We start from the raw sequence: 19,192 nt of genomic DNA on the forward strand, positions 1-19,192 counted from the left end.
TGTTCACTAGGAACACGTTTGGAAATGCAAAAAAACAAAAACGTATTTCTTTGTTTAAGAACAATTTTTAAGAACAATTTTTCTCTCTCCTCTCTTTTTTTTCTTCTCTTTTTTTCTTCCTTTCTTTTTTTTTTTCTTTGGCGGGTCGCCGACCATGATTTTCTCTCTCCTCTCTTTTTTTCTTCTTTTATTTTTTCTTTTTCTTTGGCCAGGCTGGCCTCGCCCATGGTCTGGCGGCCGGCGACCAAGCTGTCGAGGCTAGCGACCTCGCCGAAGCATCGCCAACCCCTAGCGAGGCTCGGCCACCTGGATCCAACGAGCCCGAGCTCACCGGCCCAAGGCAAGGCTCGGCCTCGTCGGGGCCTACGAGCCTCGCCAGTGGCCGGGCGAGGTCAAACCCTCATCGGCCATAGCCGAGGCCGGCGGCCAAAAGAAGAAAAAAAAGAAAAATAATAAGAAAATAATATAAAATATTAAAAAATTAAAATAAACAAAAAAAAGAACACAAATTTACTAAACGTGTTTTATTCATTTTTTATTCCCGAAACAATTTACCAACGCTTACTGTTCAAAAAAATTGTTGAAGGCGAAATTGTTTTTTCTATTTACATTTTAACAATTTTTTTGAAAATGTTACCAAATGCGCCCTAATACAAATTCTCAATAGTGTCAGAGCGCCTTCCTTTTCCCAATTGAGACAGCATCTGGTCTCCTCTTGCTTACAGCTCTCTTAGGAATTGGATTACTAATAAAAATTTTCGTACCCCAAGATTTTGCATCAACAACAGAACGACAGAAAGTTCATAGGAGTCCTGACTACTGAGTGAAGAATTTTGCATCAAAAACAAAAAGTACAAAAGTTTCAGTCTAGTCCTGAGTGAAGAAACTTGGGTGATGGTCCAAGGAAGCCGAAGTGCAACTGCTCCATAAAATTGGTACATGTCGATACCTTTGTCAGCTTCTGTGTGATTTTTTCATCCAAAATATGATCATTTTAGATTGGACCTGAAGATATACGAGTGGACTTACCTCCCAATTCATATCAAGGAAATCTGAGAAACGAACAAATCAATGTCCCAATGCAAAGCAACCATAAAAGGGAGAAAAAAACATATCAGAAAAGGTTGGCTTTCTTCAGAATTTTCACTTACAGACGCATGGAATTTTGTGAAGTACAATGTAACATTGTAAGTTTCTCAATTCAAGGGCGCATTCTTTTTGCATCTTGGGGCAATCTTCAGCCCCCGAACCAATACAGATAAATACGTGATGTCAGAACCCTTTTATTGTTGCACTTACAATTTCATCAATCATGTAAAGACTAAAGAGAATGCCTAGACCTTGAAACAATGAGTTTCAAACTAAGAATTTCAGTGAGAATAAATTACTAACAGTTTCCTTGCACGCGATATTGGAGCTTCAGCTGAACAGAGCTGCATACAGGAGCTCGTTCCATGTGTCGGGCAACCCCGGGAGGCACCAGTGGCTGCAATCCATGATGCCGCCGTGGTCGCCACTGTAATACGTCGGGTGCCCATCCTTCCGGTACTCTGAGAGGGTTGTGATGTCGAGCAGATAGACGGGCTTCTTGACCCTGCTTAGGACTTTGTTCACAACGGCCCAAGACAATGGAAGCCCGCCGGGGTACCTGTAGCCAAAGTATGGCTGTGTCTGGCCGGAGCAAGATTGTGACGGTGCATTCCAGTCCTTCCCTCTAATAGCCCGGGAAAAACATGCCATGAAAATGAGAAAATTAGCATCGAATTTGTCTCGACGTGCAAAAAGTTGTTCTAGGCAAGACCCAACTCAGAAACAACTATTCGGACACAGCAAAGATGGTACTGTGCTTACTCATAGTGGGTTGGGAAATTCCTTGGAAGAAGACCTTGGTTCTTGAAGGATCGACATTACGGTTCACCCATCGAGCCCACGTGGTCATTCCTTTATAATAGGCCACCAGTCGGTTCATGTCCTTATACAGCTTGTTGCCTTCTTGCATATAATCCCACCTGCATTTCCACGTCCCCCAAGTCTAGTCACATACATGATGTTCATACATGATATCCTGCTGTGTAATTCGGCGAATCTCAACATTATACGGACATGAAAACTATCTCATAACGCATGGAACTAGGGACCACGACCATGTCGGTCACTCGAATCATCGGAAAATGGAAAAGTCAGCTCGACATATATCACAATTTATCAGGGCTGTAACAGGCATTGCCAAATCTGGCCTTTTTACGTTGCAGAAATAGTGAATCTGAATATAACAGAAGCTCAGAAACAGTGTGATTTAGGGGGTCTTTGGTCAAAAGAATTTGAATCAAAACGAAAGATGAATCTTACGGCTGAGTTCTCCCGGTGTGGGTCCACCAGTGCCAGGAGTTAAAGACCAGCACGTCCATGCCTCGCCACGCATTGCCGCCCCTGATCGAGTCGAGCTTCAGCACCAGTCCCGCCGGCTCTCGCACCACATCTACCAGGTACTGCGTCCGGTACAGCATTATTTTCACATCGTAGTCCTGCTCACAACATGGAATTTCAATCAATTACATTAACGTATGAGATATGATCCTGCTGATTCAATAAGGTTCGGTGCACTAGACATTATTCCCGACAGCATGCACTTACAGCTAGTCAAAATGACGTAAGCAATGAGATGATTAATTCAGCAAAAAGGGCGCCAAACAGAAATGGAAAAAGAAAGGTAAAGTTTGACTCTTAAGTTTGAACGGGAAATTTCCCAAAAAGAATTTCACTTATTCAAAAGCAGATCTAACTGTGGGGGCCCATTTAACTTTGATTAGTTAGGACTAATTTTCCTTTTCTAATTAAGTGCGGATCCATGTAATTAGGATAATGTAAAGTGGAATTATCCTTATTTTTAGACCCCCTTTTATACCTGCTTTAATTGCTTTCCCGCCGTAAATTCCCGAACATGGGAATCACTGGCGCACGAGGAGCAAAAGGCGATTGAAAAAGAGAACGAAAAGTGGGTGTATAAAGAGAGATCAATCATCCATTATCCATGTCGGAGACAGCATTTCAATTAAACATAATTAGACAAAGCCACTCCCTAAATTTTCCTAAATAAAAAGATAATAAAATCGCCGAAAATGTGCTTGAATACAAACACGAGCAATCTTGACAAAAAAAAAAATAAAAATAAAAACAGAGAGAGAATTCCCCAGGCTTTTTCATCTACTAATTTAGCTTTGGTATGTTTTATTTGTTTAATTTTGCTATGGTCACCCATCCCAATTTTTCCGCAACAAAATCAACGTGTGGTCACCAGTGAATCCTCACCCACGCCGTCAAAATCCCCACCGTACAAAACAAAATATCTGATGGACGCCCCGTATAAGTCCAATGCCCCCGAGAAAAGTCCAATGCGTGAATTAATTATTTAGCTACAGGACATTAAAATAAAAAAATAAAAAAGAAGAAGGTAATATAGCAAAAGAATTATTTGAAAGTTGTCTAAAATTAAATTCTTCCATGTGAGGATCTGACATCCTAGTCCTAACTTGATGTTGGCGTTCACTACTAAAGCAAGTGAAGGCAGCTTACTGGGGTGGGTTTAACTGAGGAAGTTTAAACAATTTTTTTCACTTTACATTATGTATTTTATTGGAACCGCATAAACACGATTCTACATGGGCAAATCATATTTATGGAAACGACAAAATGGGCTGCTTCCACAGCGGAGGAACGGAAATTTCCTAAAGTTCAGGAAATCGAGAGCAGGAACCTTTGCCAGGAGGGGGAAAAACACGACATGGGTCAATGGAGGTAATGACATCTGGTGTTTTTCAAATGGTTTTTCAAATTGATGTTGGAAGAATGCGTAAAAAAATCATTCCCCGCCTGGATCGGGACTGGAGGTTGATGAAAGAACCGAGGTGATTTTGTTTTGACGTGCTTCGGGGACTTCACCTTTTACAAAACACTAATGATGATTTGACAGAGAGCTGGAGATAAGAAGACCCTGGCAGAAGGGCAAAAGGGCGAAAGGAGAACCGGCGGAATAGGGAAACGAATAAAAGTGGGAGCACCACCACCAATCACGCTCCTCTTTTAATGCTCGTGCTCCAAAAAATCATCCGCAGTTGATTGAGGGCTTCATGTCTCTACTGAGTTCAGTGCTTGAAACAGTACAAGACTTATGAATGATTTTTCAAACCAAGAAAACAGCACATAGAAAGAAAGAGAGAGAGAGAGAGAGAGAGAGGAGAAACAGGGACAACAGCCCACCCAAGAACTGGACTTGAAGAAACAGAAGCTAGTTTCACTTGAATTTTGAAATGAGGAATTTGCCTCCTCGAAAGACATGTCGAAAAAAACGACAAGACATGCATGCACTGCGGGGAGCAATGATTCTTGCTGGATTCCACAAAGGGGTTAAAGAGAAAGAGGAAAGGAGGGAAAGCCAGAGCCAAGCCAGTGACGATTCGAATTGATGTAGAGTGTGAACGGTGGGTTTGTATCTGGGGACTTACCACAAATGTGAGCGAAGCGAGGCCTTCCCCTCTTGAAGAGTACGGTCCTGGCATTGGGCATTTGGGCATGGATCATACAAGACAGAGACTGCCAAATGTTCAAGCTCAGCGAGTCGCCCACGAACATTATCTTCTTCCCCCTCCATTTGTTCAAGAAATTCCACGCGCTGAACCTGCACCGACAATCATCGCATTCATATTTGCATTTACACCGACATTTCTCTTCATCAATAATAAAGAAAAGGCACGACGGACACATTTTTGTGCACTATAAGGAACAAATGACACAACTTTGGGCAGGACAGAGAGAGAGAATGAGAGAGAGAGAGAGAGAAGTTAAAATTAAAAGCTTGGACCTTGGCAAGTTACAAGAGAAGGGCTGCCATCTGTACTTGAGATACTGTCTATCGCGCCTCCCGTACTTGATGCAGTTGAATTGTGGATCTATGAAGGGACAGCTCGAGGAGTCATAGAGAGGGTATGAAGCATCATATACCCATTTTCCATGGAAGAAATTGCAGCGTCCAGCAAGTAATTTTCTTGCACTGAAGTTGGTGGTGATGAGACTCTGGTCAGAGAGACTGGGGAAACTTTCTGCTTTTGTATGATATAGGAAAAAACAGAGGAAGATGGCTCTGGACAGGAAAGCCATCTTGGGGTTTTTGAAAAAAAACCCCTTGATCTGTGCGAAGAGAAATGACTAGGTGTGAGGGGAAAAGTTGGTCTGAAACAAAGTGCTTATATAAGGCATGTGTATGAGTGTGTGTGTGTTGGGTGCTTTCACATGGTATGCGTCACAGGAGGGCTGGTACTAGCAGTAATATCTTGTAAAGTGAAGGGGGTTTTCCTTTTCTTCTTGAAATCTTTAGAAGGATTCCTTTCAAAATTAGGCATGTGGGGTTGGATCCAATCCTTTGGTTTTTGAGAAAAAGAATTCGCGAATCATGATGGTCTTGATTCTAAAATAATGCAGACATATGCCCACTAGACAGCAATATAGTATTCAAAAAATGCTACAGTTAAAGCTCTTTTACCCGGTTGATGGTCCAAGTGTTATCTTTCATTTTCTGTTTTTTTTTTTTCCTCACCCTTTTCTTGTGTGCTAAAGAACCCTGTGAAGTGACATCAGATGTCGTTACTAAAATAATGCATTTGCCCTTGTGCTCTGAATCTGGCAAATTCACTGTAATGTCGGAGACAACTTCCGATTGTCCCAATTGGGACGCCATTCGATGTCCTCTTGCTTCCAGCTCTCTCTCAATTTTTAGCTGCCTCTGGTGGAACAAGAGACTTACATTATGATTGCCTCCGCCTTTCTTGTTGCAGCTTTGTGAAATTTCCAAAGCTAAATGTATATATTTTTAAAGCATGTCCTTTTCTGTAAGCTGAAGCTAACCCTTTTGGCTTTTATACAGCACTGATTGGGGAATTTTGCTTCAGAGAATGGAAAAATGATTGGGCCTTGAGTTCTAGCAACTCTTGAATTAATTAATAGGAACTCTCAACGTGCCTAAAATCGATTTATTAGTTTTTGCATTTGAGCTTAGATGGTTGGATAAGTCCAAGGCGTACGTACGTGGCACAGCTCTTCTTTTTCAACCAAGTGTGGCACCGTCTGGAAAGGAGAATTTTCGACAGCCGATTAGGACGATTAAACATCCCTGTAACTTTCAAAAAGCTAACAAATTGAAAAATAAAAGAGCCGCAAGTAGAGACCGCCAGAAGATAAGATAAGGTAATGCTGTCAATTCGTATTAATGTTGATATAATTAAGTATCCTCCCATCTCTTTCGATCTGCATGAGAAGTATTCTCCATCTCTTTCAATCTACATGAGAATTCGACAGCATATCAATATCAGATTAGTTATGTGTGCTCCCATCAGGAGGAGGAACGAGAGGTGGCTTGAATGCCTGGTGGCGTCACTGCCACTGATCACGACGCTGCCAAATTCCATTAGCCATCCATGTCAAAAAGTACCCCCACATGTAATCATCCTTGATCATAGTCCCATTAATGAATGCTCACCCCAATAAATGTTCCTAGTCCTTGCGTTCAAATGAAGTCAAATACCACTGCTCAATCCGTTCCACCGGGTCTTTCATTCCCTTCATCAGTTCTGTTTGCTGGAGTAGTTGGGAACTGGTTCTCTTGTTCCGTTTTGGGATACAGAGAGGATGTATCCAGCATAAAACTCGATCCCCCCCCCTGAAGTCAATAACAGCTGCAACTTTTAGTTTATTTGATTTCCGGTCAACACGTCCACTCATTCCAATCGCAAATCCTGGAACAATCAACACGCCCCTCTCGATACGTTTGTCCCGTATTTGTGTGGGCATGACGGCAACTTGTTTTCTATGTCCAACTTCAAGCCCGTCACGGTGGCAGCGTCAATGCATCAATGCTCGACCAGCGGCCCCTCCTTAACGTCGTTCTCTTGTTTGAGAGCTTGCGGGGACGACTAGTCGAAGCAGACTCGATTCAAGGACCATCCAACGCGTCGGAAAAGTCTTCGCCCACGAGGACTTGGAAAAGGGAAACCCGTATGAGCCAAGCGCTCTTTGTAGGGTCATCGCAGTAGCTAGCTGTCGGCCACTTTAGTCCGCAGCCTAACTGCTGTCTTTTGCTTTTCGTGCTTTAGGGAGCGAAAGTCACTTTCCACATGAATAATCTCGACGATTTCGACAGAGTTTCTTGTTGAATGATTAAAATAATGTGAAACCTTTGAAATATTTAGTTCGTCAAATGGTTTCCTCCGGCCAGATATCTAAATAGATATAGGCAATGATATTTACCAATTACAAAATGCGTTTCAAACGACACCACCGACAAAAAAAAAAGAAAGTAAACGACACCATTCTAACTTTCTTTTCTTGTTTGGCTTCTTTTTTTTTTTTCCTTTTTTGAATTTCTTAATTAACCTTTCCAAGTGGTCTTTTTTCCTCACGAAATTGCTACATAAATGAATGTCAATGGTTTTTGTCTTATTCTAATCTAAATATACAAAATTCAGCTACAACAATTTTACAGAAGGTCGTTGATCACAAATAAAATTTCAGCACCTAGAGGCTTTGCATCAAAAGTGAAAAATTACAATTACTGCGTCAAAAATAGAAAGAAGTACAGAATTGTCAGTCTAGTTCTGAGTAAAGGAACTGGGGGGTGGCTGAAGGAAGCCCCTACCATGAAATTGAAAAGTCAATGCAATTTGTCAGCTTCTCTATGATTTTTAAATCCAAATAATCTGTACTGTAGATTGGACCTGAATGAGGGCCTAAAAAAAGGGAATTATGTTCTAAAATAATTTGCCCACGGCACAACGATATGTGTTGTACACCGATTCTGGCTTGCATGTGGGTTTATGGTAGGCCCAAATAAGACAAGAGGGAGTTAGGTGCCTCTTTTTGATTCCGTATGCCCAATCCTATATTCTTCTATAGAATGCATCAATGCAATTTCGTCCTTCATTTTCCTCTAATTCACAGATAAAAACAAAGAAATGCGAATCATAATCAATATTAACACATCCCTAACATCTCATTTGCGAAAAAAGTTAACAGTCAAACATCGATAGATTGATCATATGATATTAGAGACTATTTCCACATATAAAGTGTGTAGTGTAAAGGCAACTTCTTTCTTCTTCTTCTTCTTCTTTTTTCTGCTGATAGTGTTAAAGCAATATAATCATATGATAGTGTTTCGTGTTATCCTTTTGGAACTACTTGCTGAGTATAATATAGTGACCCAAAAAACTAGGATAGTTTGTGCTAAATAATTATAAAGCGCGACGAGTTATTCGAAAGGATTAACTTTTAGAATGACAAAATTATAGTTAATAATGCTATCCTCACAAAAAATTTGGACACGAGACTCCTTTGCATTCACATGCTCTATTGCTTAAGACTTAACAAAATTAGTTTTCCATAGATCAAGATATTATCTATTTAGCGAAATCATACTTGACATCTTCAATTTTTTGCGCTTTAAATAGATGATAAATTAGTCACTTCAAAATGAATAGTTGAGATGTGACTTTATCTTTCTTTAGTTTTCCTTTTCTTTTGCTTCTTTGTTTTCCCCTTTCTCCATTTTTGTTCTTCTCCTTCTCCTCTAAGCGTCATTCTATTGTCTTTTTCCATCTCTCTCTCTCTCTCTCTCTCAATGGACTCACTAACATCGACGACCCTTACTAACCTCGAATTGAAGTCATCGAAGGTTGTCTTCGCCCTCGACGACCTTTTACAGTCAAGTAAAATAGCATTTTCAGTGAGACAAATCATCGATGACTTGATGGAGGACTTTTAGAATGGCATTTCCACCGTTGAGGCAAATTATGTGATTCTAATTGCTCTATCCACAAATTATCAACGCAATTTAAGTTTTATCAAAACCTTTTATAATTTTTTTTTTTTTTTTTTTTTACTGAAGCTAGATGTACAAAGTCATAAATTTATTAATCCTAGATCCCATCTCCGGTTCCTAACAAGGGGACAAGCATAGTGGGCACAAAATGAAAGCATCGCGCACTCACCAGTAATTTGTTGGTAAGCAGGATTATTAGCTTGTAATCAGGACAAAACCAGGAAGTCAGATCAAGCGGCTAGCATTGAGGCGGGCCGCCGACAGGATGTGGTTGATGTTTGCTCGTCTGGGAGGTCCTCCATGTGCGGTCAGCTCCACCATATTCTCCCTCTCCTTCCTTTCAAGATCACCCTGCATTCTAAAAGTTTAAGTAGAATTGATTGTTGATCTTTCTGAGTAAAGATCCGTCAATGTTTCGTCAACGAGGTCATTGGTTGAGTAAGTTCTGTTAATTTTGTCATTGATTGAATCTACCATTTCCAATGACACCCAAAATCATATAATTTCTCGAATTATTTTAATAAAAGATGAACTTCAAGACATTATATGTTAAGCTATAATCACATGATGATAAGTTGTCACGGAATTAACCAAAACTCTACAAATTAAGTCATCGCATAAGACAAGATTAAGCAAAATTGTCGCATAGAGAAAGCAGAAGCCAAACTACATATCACTAAGACTAATATATTCAGACTATTAACTACAAGACATTTTCCAAACGTTATCGTGAAGGCTACGTTCAAGAATATGTCCGAAGCCGAACGGCCAAAAGTATTGGCTGTTTTCCTCACCAATAATGCTGTGAAACGAGTTAAGAAAGATCGAGTTCAACAAGGAGAGATACCATGAATAATTCAGAGGATTGTCACTCTCCATTAAGATTTTCAAACCATGGGTCTCAGCATCCATGTGGACGTGCAATGCCTTCACTGGTCTCAATTGTGGATTCTATCCTTTATAAATTATAATTAAATCTCTCTCGAAAAAGAAACATGATAAATAAATAAATAAATAAATAAACAAAATTTTGTTTTATTTAGCAGCTGTCCATGAACAATGCCCCATGAAAATAATGTATAAAACAATCTATCGCCTCGTTACAGCAATGGAGATATTCCATTTTTGGTATTGCCAACGCTGGAATTCAACAATTTCGTTCGTAATAAATATGTTTACGAAGAATATCCATTATATTGCAATAAGGGTCGATTTCTTTAATGACTTCACGGATTTCTATCTTTGCTAATGGGATCAGAATGCAAAGTAATGTCTCCATCTCCACGAGAGCTGACGGAAAAGGAGGTACTTCCATTGCATGGCTGTTGTTAAAAGCTAATTTCCTTTTTCTTCTTCTCTTTTTGTGAAAACCCTTCATTTTCTTTCCCTTTAAAGAGTTACTATCAATGTCGCCTTACATCACATGATTCCTTGCATCAAGATTGGTAGGGCGACCCCAGATTTTGACCCTTCATGTTTAGCGCGCGCATATGAGGCGAGTGCTCACGTGAAGATATTTTATAGCCTAGGTACATGGTACTTATTTATAATAAGAAATGAATATTTATTTTCGTCATTTCATGTTGGTTTGTGCGCACTCCTGCTATGTCATTTTTTTCATTAGAATCAACCACATGTTTGTTTAGCATCCAAACAGATGGTCTCTTTCCAGAGGTCCTTTGATTGATATCAGAAACTTCTCATTTTGGAGAGATTATTTGTTTGATTTATCTCGTGAAGGTCAAATATATGTGGAGTAGGTTTTTCCACACATCCACGAGTAAAAAGAGGTAGTCACTTCCAATCTTGACATTACCCCATTCGCACATGTGACGCGACCCGTTGCCACTTTCGTGGGCTCAACGTGATAGTACAATAATTTGCATCAATTTGGGAGCAAAAACTTAGATGCCTATTTTTGGCCGAAACCTAGTTATACACAACCTAATTGATCAAGATAGATTTTCGTCTCATGACGACTATATACTTGATGCGAAATTTCACAAAAAACTAACTACATGCAAGCTAATTTGATGGTCATGAGGCCATGTCGAGGCTAATGTGGCATCTCGCAACTACTATTCAGAAAATTAGAAATAACAAAGACAAAGGTTAATAGCAAATCCCCATTAAGGGAGCCTCCCTAACCACCAATATATCTACACGAATCTCCTCTATGATTACTCAACATCTTATTCAAGACATGCTTTTTGAATGCAGTTGTTAACGTGATGATAAACGTTGTGCAATGCATAATTAATTGGCACTGAGTGGATGAGTGCACTTTCTCTCTATTTAATACGACAATTTGGCCACCATGTGGCTTTGCTTAGCAACGAAACAAGACCAACTTTATAACGAGTCACTGTCGGCCGTCTCAAGTTGAGGCTATGTGGACCATCCGTGCATCATGTGTATGGACCAGAAAAATGGAAGTTCTTGCCCTAGAAACTCGAAAGTTGCTTGTCAAATAAGGAACTCCCTCTCCTATATCGTATCGTCTTAGCGTAATCTCCTTCGAATTAATCAATACATGTAGCTTTGTCCCCATTCCTAAAGTCTCAATCATACGCATAGTGTGGCGGCCACTCGTGATGTGCATAATTGGCTGAATTTACCTAACTCCGTCGTTATGAAAGGCAAAAGCCATTCATGGGTTCGGTGATCAGATTTGATTATGGATCAGTTGGGGGATTTTATACATGCGAAGCTACACTGAACTCGGGACGATGAGGCTAGAACTATTGAAACTGAGCGGCTATTAATCAGCAAAGTCCGGTGATTGCACATTTTCCGCACCCAATAGTGTTTTTAGAATAGTGTGAGTGCCGATTTGCTCTTGAACTTTGAAGGACGATATAATCTATATTTAGTGTAATGACACGGCGCAAACATGGTGCGCCTGAAATTCATTAAGTGAAGCATATGGTCATGGAGGCAACGCCTGCAAGTATTTATTCTTAGCGGTCAGTTGGTCATCTCATAGCTAGATAGTGCATTTAGATTCTATGCAGCTTACACTACATAGACCATGGCAATCACAGTATATGTGCAGAAGTCAATTCGCTTGCGTTTACTAATTTTAAGGGCGAGTCACATTAATGATGTCAATTTTGTAGTTTTTCTCGCCGCTCTGAATTTAAGAATGAATCCTTTAGCTCATAGCCTATGCTTTATGGGGCTTTGACTTCTGAGGCTCAATTTAACCTGATCACGTATCAAAGTTGTAAAACCTTTACTTTTAATTTGTACCAATCATGAATAACTTCTACCCCACGAAAACCCAGAAAGAAAGTAATGAGCTTTTTAAAGCTTTACGGGAGAGCAAAAATTTAGTAAAGAAGAAAGAAATACTAACTAGAGTATTATGGACCTAATAAATCAATGCAAATTTTGATTTGCTAATTAAATAAAGGGTTAGGTTAGACAATGCATTGTGTTATATAGTGTCATGATGCAGATGATGACGACTTGATCAACAATCATGTAAGTCGCTTCAATTGTCTTGTAAATAATACTTAATTGAAGTGGCCGCTACAAGTATACATATCATTTAGTATAGCAACGTACTTTCAAGGTATTTGATTCAAGACGTGTAGTAAAAGTTTAGCACGTTTCACACCAAAACTTGTAGCTTTACGAAGAACGTAATTAGATTCATAATTTGATTGATTCTAGCTCCAAACTACATGAGAATTAGACTGTGAAAATGACTACCCTCGCGTATTTTTCTGTGCAAGGGTCTTTATTCGAAGCACAAATTCATTCACACCATGTATTTCAAATTTTCTCAAGATGGCCTCTACCGAACAGCTTGGGTTCATCATCGCCTTGGAACACAATGGAATATGGGCCTCGGCCCATATGGTACAACACCGGCTTGAGCCTTACAATCTTAGGGAGCAAGCGTATTTACACGTAGGGTAAATCCGGAAAGCGAAAACACGCGAACCTCGAATAGATGCACAAGCACAATTCATCCAACTTCACCAATCACTAATCCAAACAAGTCGGCTAGGATGAATCCATTGCGATTCCACATAAGCCTTCTTTGGAATCAATGTCTCTCTGCATTCTTATGTACCATCCCTCCCCCCAACTCATTCCCCAAGAGTTAAGTGCCATCCGCGGTGTTACCATAGCCGGCCGCTGTAACACCGTGACCTAAATAGGTCCCGCAGTCTCCCGTCAAGATGCCGGTGGAATGGAACTGGAAATTACGCCCTCCGGCATCAATGGACGCTGACGCCGGTCGATTTGCCACGGCCTTCAAAAGCGTGGCCTCATCGTTGGCAGGCACGACTTCGTAGTCCGTGATTTTAGCCGCGTGGGAGGCTTCTTTTGTGGTCTTACAAGTTCCGTCGGTCCCGTCGTAGGGATAATTAGCCTCGGTAGCGAGGCCTCCGTTGTTTATAATGAATTAGAAACCATCCTCCATGAGACCACCTTCGCAACCTTGATCCTCGCCATTGACGTCGCAACCTACGAGTTAGATTAGGGGCCTGCATGTTTGTGTTTATTTTTTTTGTTCATGAACAGATTTTTTATTTTTTTATTTCCAGAAACAAAAAAAAGAATAAACGTGTTTGTTTGCGTTTTTGTTCAAAACCTATTTTTTTTTGTTGGGGACAAAATTAGAATAGAAATAAGAAACAAATTTTTTTTTTTTTGTTCTAGAAACATTTTTGGAAAAGATAAAAGTTGTTTCTCTCATCTCTTTTCTTCTCTTTTTTTCTTCTTTTTTTCTTCCTTTTCTTTGGCCGGTCGGCCTCGGCCATGGCCGGCGACCAACCGACGAGGGTCGGCAACCTCGCCGGAGGGTCGCCGGCCCCCGGCGAGGCCAAGTGTCGCCGGCCCCTGGCGAGGCTCAGCCTCACCTTGGCTGGGTGAGGCCGCCGGCTCTCGTCGGCCGGTCGCCGGCCATGGCCGAGGCCGGCGACCGGCCAAAAGAAGAAAAAAAGAGAAAAGAAAATTAAAAATTAAAAAATTAAAAGAAATAAAAAAAAAGAATATAAATTTACCAAACGTGTTTCTATTTATTTTTTATTCCCGGAACAAGTTTACCAAATGCGTCTTTCTGGTAAAAAATTGTTCCCCGGAACAGAAATAGTTTTTTTCTATTTATGTTCCCCGGAACAATTTTTGAACGGAAACATAAACAAACGTGTCCTAACTCGCCCGTTTTTAGTTGGTTGATGCCCTCGGTGGCCGCCACGATTGAGAAAAAGCCCAGCAACTTCCTATTTAATTAAGCATGCACAATTAAACATGTCAGAAGAGTTGGATCATTCCAAGGCTCATTTTGTTTTGCAGAAAATTAGTTTCTTTGTCCAGGACTGGCCCTCTAATACCCAGTCCTAGAGGTCTTAAACTCGCTGTTGGTCATGTCGGCGAATGCGTTGGCACTTAGCTTGTAGGTTATCACCGCCTGCATTGAAGGCGTCTACGAACTCCACATCGTCCGTAAAGATCTGCAGCCGCATCTCCTTCTCGGGCGCGTTCCTATAAACCTTCCCGTACTTAGCCATCCACTGCTCGTGCCTTTCCTCCATGGACAGCTCTTGTAGCTTGCGCGAGTAAACTCCGCAAGCAAAAAAGAGCGAGGGTGAAGAAGAAGAGACTTCGAATCATGGCCAAAGAAGCCATATCAAAAATGCGGAGTTGATTATATGATGTTTCGATGATGAACCCAAGATGTTCGGTAGGGGGTTTTGCATGGCAGAGCCGAGGGAAGTCGCGTCCGCGGCAGTCGAAGTGCCGGGGAGTCTCCGAATGACATCGACGCGTGGAAAACATTAAGTTAAGGGGTTGTGCTCTGCTCCGTGCAAGGTGGTGCGCTTGCTACGACGATATGGACTGATAGAAGAAGAGGATGGAATCTTTGGGATCTACACGCGGGAAGTGAGAATGAGACTCGTGTTTTGAAGTTTGGTGTGTGTTGGCTTGTGCTTTGGATGGTCTCTGTTGTTTCGATCGTTGCCGTCGCCATAGAAGCACAGAAAGAGACGACAATTGCTGCTGGCAGGCGATTTTGGATGGTTTACGTTATGCCGCACAAGTACACACGAAGATCGATTCTTGGCATTTATGTGGAGAAAATTATCCAAAAGTCATAAACTTATCCCACTTATACTAATTCGGTTATACATTTTTCAAAATTTTCAATTAAATCCTAAAACTTTTTACTTTTTGCCAATTAAGTCCATCCAGCCACTTTTGATCAGAAATTGATAATGTAAATTCGGCCATCCTACATAGTGCGATTGGCATTACCATGAAAAGCTTTTAATAATATCTTGATATTTTTCGATTTTTATTGGATTTTTTCATTTCCCCCCTTTTTTTGGGAAAATTATACAAAAGGTCCTTAAACCTTAGTAAATTGGTCCATAAATTTTTGAATTGGTCAATGCAATCCCTAAATTTTAGCTCAATGTACAATATCATCTATGAACTTTTAATTTGTTTAATGTGGTTCTTGAACATTTAGTACATGTTCAATTTATTCTCTAGATTATATGAAAATGTTCAATATTATCTCTAAACTTGAATTAATGAAAAAATAACAAAAATGCAACACCATATAGTGCGTGCATCAATATCGACAACTGACTGATTGACCTCAAATCAATAACAAGTTTGCACGACTAATGCTTGTTGCTCATCTACTTGCATTGATTTCCTTCACCTTTGTTCACAAAAGGGACAATGACATGCCAAAATCTTGGCTAGTTCTTGCCGGGTGAGATCTAAATCCGGGGCTTTCTTAGCAAGGATTACGCGATTGAGAAATTGATGCGATCACATAGTTCTATTTTGCCTAGCTTGCTCCGTGTGAATGTGATCATTGGGATTGAATATGTAGTACCACTAACTGATTGACCCCCATAGATATTTGGGGAGATAGTAAGGAATTGTGAAGCAGTGTCGACACTTGAATTATCCCGATTGTTATCTTGATAAGTTTTGTTATTTATGAAAGATAGCAAAGACTCAGTCAATCCAATCGGACTGGGATTAACTAGGCCCATTAGGCCCGGCCGGATAGAGCTCAGTCCAGTTCAACCCTAAGCTGCGCCTCTCTCTAGAGCTGAGTCTGTCAACATGTTCTCCCATCTCGAGCCAAAACGCACCTAAGCTGTTTGAAGAAATGCAGCATCGACGTGATTGCTGAATAGCTCATGATTCTGCGCGAGCCGAGAATGCTGTAATATAGACTACCCACTTTCTTATGCATTTGCTATTACCATCAAATCTGCCCACCTCTTCCTCGGCAGTGTCTTGCTTTGCGTTTTGGCATGTCTCCGTGACAATTAAAGGTAATTGCTGATGAGAGATGTCCGAGGTGATGGTGATAAATCTTTTGCCAGGATGTTAAACTCCACATTTGCCCACGATGGTTTGTTTATCATATCTTGTATGGTCATTGTCGCCTCGGTTTCTGTATGGCTGCGAACGTGAACTTTGAATGGATGTTGCCTGTTGGTTCCGCGGTGGTCGTAGGTGGTGGTCGGATATGAAGTCCGAAGATGGAGTTCGGCCGGGTTTCGTTCCGTCCATGAAGGGATACTGGGCTTAGGTGGGTTTAGCTTAGTTTATGGACCTTGGGCTAAATTTGGTCGCATTAGAAGCTGGGTTAGGGCCTGAATTCATTTTATAGAAATTTTGGGTTCGGCTTGGTATAGATAGACTTTTTTTTTTTTTTTTTGATCTAATGGTATAGATATACTTGGACCGGGCTTGCTTGTTAGTGAGTTAATTTTTTTTTTTTTTCTAACTAGTAGAGGGCTTGATGTAATAAAGCCCATTTTTGGTCATTTTCCCTCGAATGGGGCATTTCTTGATTATTAGATCTCTCTCCTAGGTGGCGAAGTATCTTCGATATTTTAGAATCAAAACCATCATGATTACCGACATAGTTTCCCATAAACAAGAGATTGGATCCAAACCGACGTGCCTAATATTGAAAGGGTCCATCCAAAGATTTCAAGAAAAAAGGGAAAAAAATCATTACATAACTACTAATATTAAACCTCCCGTCACACATGCCATTAAAAACACATGCCTAATATTGAAAGGATCCCATCCAAAGATTTCAATAAGAAAAAGGAAAAGGAAAAAAAAAAACCATTCATTTCATCAGACGTTACGACTAATATTAATCCTCCTGTTACACAAACCATGTATAAACACCCCCACAGACACACAGACACACACCCGAGCCTTATATAAGCACTTGTTTGAGGCCAGACTTTTCTTGACATTCCTTGATCTTTTTTTTTAAAGATCAAGGGTTGTTTTTCAAATAAACCTTAGATGGCTTTCCTGTTCAGAGCCATTTTCCTCTGTTTTTTCCTTTACCATGCAAAAGCAGAACATTTCCCGAGTCTTACTGGCCACAGTCTCATCGCCAACTTCAGTGGGAGAAAACTACTTGCTGGAGGCTGCAATTTCTTCCAAGGTAAATGGGTGTATGATGCTTCATACCCTCTCTATGACTCCTCAAGCTGTCCCTACATAAATCCACAAAATGACTGCATCAAGTACGGGAGGCCTGATAGAGAGTATCTCAAGTACAGATGGCAGCCCTCCTCTTGCAACTTGCCAAGGTCCAAGCTTTTAATTTTAACTCTCTCTCTCTCTCTCTCTCTCTCTATAAAAGTGTCGTTCCTTGTAGTGCACAAAAATGTGTCCTTCGAGCCTTTTTCTATATTACTGATGAAAAGGATTGCGGGTGTGACTGTAAATGTAAATGCCACGATTCTTGTGCAGGTTCAATGCAGTGAATCTCTTGAACGGATGGAGGGGGAAGAAGATTTTGTTTGTGGGTGACTCGCTGAGCGTGAACATTTGGGAGTCTCTGTCTTGTTTGATTCATGCCCAGTTGCCCAATGCCAAGACTTCATCCACCACGAGAGGAAACCTTTCTACGATCACATATGTGGTTTGTCCCCCAATACACACCCACCATTTCCATTGAAGAGGACAGAGATATAATTTGCCTCACCTTATTAAATCAGTAGATCATATCATGTATGAAAATATATTCAAAACTGCATCTTGCGAGCAGGATTATGGTGTGGAAATATCTCTGTACTGGTCGCGATTCCTTGTGGATGTCGTGCAAGAGCAAGCGGGACGGGTCCTGAAGCTTGACTCGATCAAAGGTGGCAATGCGTGGCGAGGGATGGACATATTGATCTTCAACTCCTGGCACTGGTGGCCCTACAATGGAAGCGCTCAGATGTGAGATCCATCTTGTTTTGATTTAAATTCTTTGACAGAAGACCCCTTTTCTCAATCACATTATTTCTGATCTCTTCCATATTCAGATTCACTATTTCTGCAGCGTAAAAGAACAAATTTAGCAATTTAGCATTGCTTATATGATCCGAATAAATTGTGACATATCGAGCTTATATTTTCCCTTTTCTGGTGATGATAGGATTGATTAACGCGGTCACGGTTCATATTCCTATGTAGGATATCATCGTATATTTACATTGGCGTAAAACAAAATTTTAATACATGACCATGCAGTTGGGATTACATTCAACAAGGCGACAAATTGTACAAGAACATGAATCGACTGGAGGCATATCATAAAGGATTGACCACTTGGGCTCGATGGGTGGACGCTAATGTTGATCCTTTGAGAACACAAGTCTTCTTCCAAGGAATTTCCCCAGACCACTATAAGTAAGCATGGTACCATCTTCTTTGTTATGTCTGAATTGGTGTTATATGTCTTGAGTTGGTTCTTGCCTAGGTCAAAATTTTGTACATTGAGACAAATTCAACGCTAGTTCTTTTTTCTGTGCCATTAGTGGGAAAGACTGGAATGAACCGTCACAGACTTGCTCCGGCCAAACGCAGCCGTACCTTGGTACCAAGTACCCCGCCGGGCTTCCGGAGTCTTGGGCCATCGTGAACAAAGTTCTGAGCGGGATCAAGAAGCCAGTCTATCTGCTCGACATCACAACACTCTCGCAGCATCGGAAGGACGGGCACCCGTCGCTGTACAGTGGAACGCGCAGGGGCAAGGGCGTGGATTGCACCCACTGGTGCCTCCCAGGGTTGCCTGACACCTGGAACGAGCTCTTCTATGCAGTTCTGTTTAGCTGAAACTCTAGTAATATGCGGTCAATCCAACTATTCTATTTCGATCTTAGTGAGATTTTAGACCGCAATTGACTTGTTTCAAGGCGTGGTGATTGATAAATTTGTAAGTTCAACAATGAAGAAACGGAGCTTAAAACTTTAATTTTGTTAAAGTAATCATATGAACTCTCAAAGATTCATTCACTTATTGATGGCTTCATGTTT

General features: G+C 40.8%; 3 protein-coding genes across 3 annotated transcripts; 1 reads left to right on the forward strand and 2 right to left on the reverse strand.

The window, feature by feature from the left end:
* Positions 1-1,329: 1,329 nt before the first annotated feature.
* On the reverse strand, positions 1,330-4,996 carry LOC120286819 (protein trichome birefringence-like 40). The gene is given in 6 exon segments (XM_039299369.1): positions 1,330-1,714; positions 1,852-1,867; positions 1,870-2,009; positions 2,350-2,525; positions 4,503-4,675; positions 4,859-4,996. Coding segments are annotated over 5 exon segments (696 nt in total). The 5' UTR covers positions 4,572-4,675; positions 4,859-4,996; the 3' UTR covers positions 1,330-1,419.
* A 7,984-nt stretch (positions 4,997-12,980) lies between these two features.
* LOC104457093 (vignain) lies at positions 12,981-14,418 on the reverse strand. The gene is made up of 2 exons (XM_039299005.1): positions 14,292-14,418; positions 12,981-13,267 (listed from the first exon to the last, which is right to left on the reverse strand). Exons 1-2 carry the CDS (start codon positions 14,416-14,418, stop codon positions 12,981-12,983), a joined length of 414 nt encoding a protein of 137 aa, XP_039154939.1.
* Positions 14,419-17,182: 2,764 nt separating this feature from the next.
* LOC104457104 (protein trichome birefringence-like 40) lies at positions 17,183-18,991 on the forward strand. The gene is made up of 5 exons (XM_010072047.1): positions 17,183-17,475; positions 17,639-17,807; positions 17,934-18,112; positions 18,407-18,565; positions 18,694-18,991. The coding sequence occupies exons 1-5, from the start codon at positions 17,183-17,185 to the stop codon at positions 18,989-18,991; spliced, it is 1,098 nt and encodes a 365-aa protein (XP_010070349.1).
* The last annotated feature ends 201 nt before the right edge of the window (positions 18,992-19,192 follow it).

This window comes from Eucalyptus grandis, chromosome 1, assembly GCF_016545825.1.
Source record: "Eucalyptus grandis isolate ANBG69807.140 chromosome 1, ASM1654582v1, whole genome shotgun sequence".
NCBI classification, from domain to species: domain Eukaryota; kingdom Viridiplantae; phylum Streptophyta; class Magnoliopsida; order Myrtales; family Myrtaceae; genus Eucalyptus; species Eucalyptus grandis.

Coding starts and splice junctions, on each gene's coding strand:
- LOC104457093 (XM_039299005.1), bottom strand. CDS start 14,418: ATGGAGGAAAGGCACGAGCAGTGGATGGCTAAGTACGGGAAGGTTTAT. Junction 13,268..14,291: donor AGACGCCTTCAATGCAGGCG/GTGATAACCTAC, acceptor TAAACAACGGAG/GCCTCGCTACCGAGGCTAAT.
- LOC104457104 (XM_010072047.1), top strand. CDS start 17,183: ATGGCTTTCCTGTTCAGAGCCATTTTCCTCTGTTTTTTCCTTTACCAT. Junction 17,476..17,638: donor TCCTCTTGCAACTTGCCAAG/GTCCAAGCTTTT, acceptor ATTCTTGTGCAG/GTTCAATGCAGTGAATCTCT. Junction 18,113..18,406: donor TACAATGGAAGCGCTCAGAT/GTGAGATCCATC, acceptor ATGACCATGCAG/TTGGGATTACATTCAACAAG.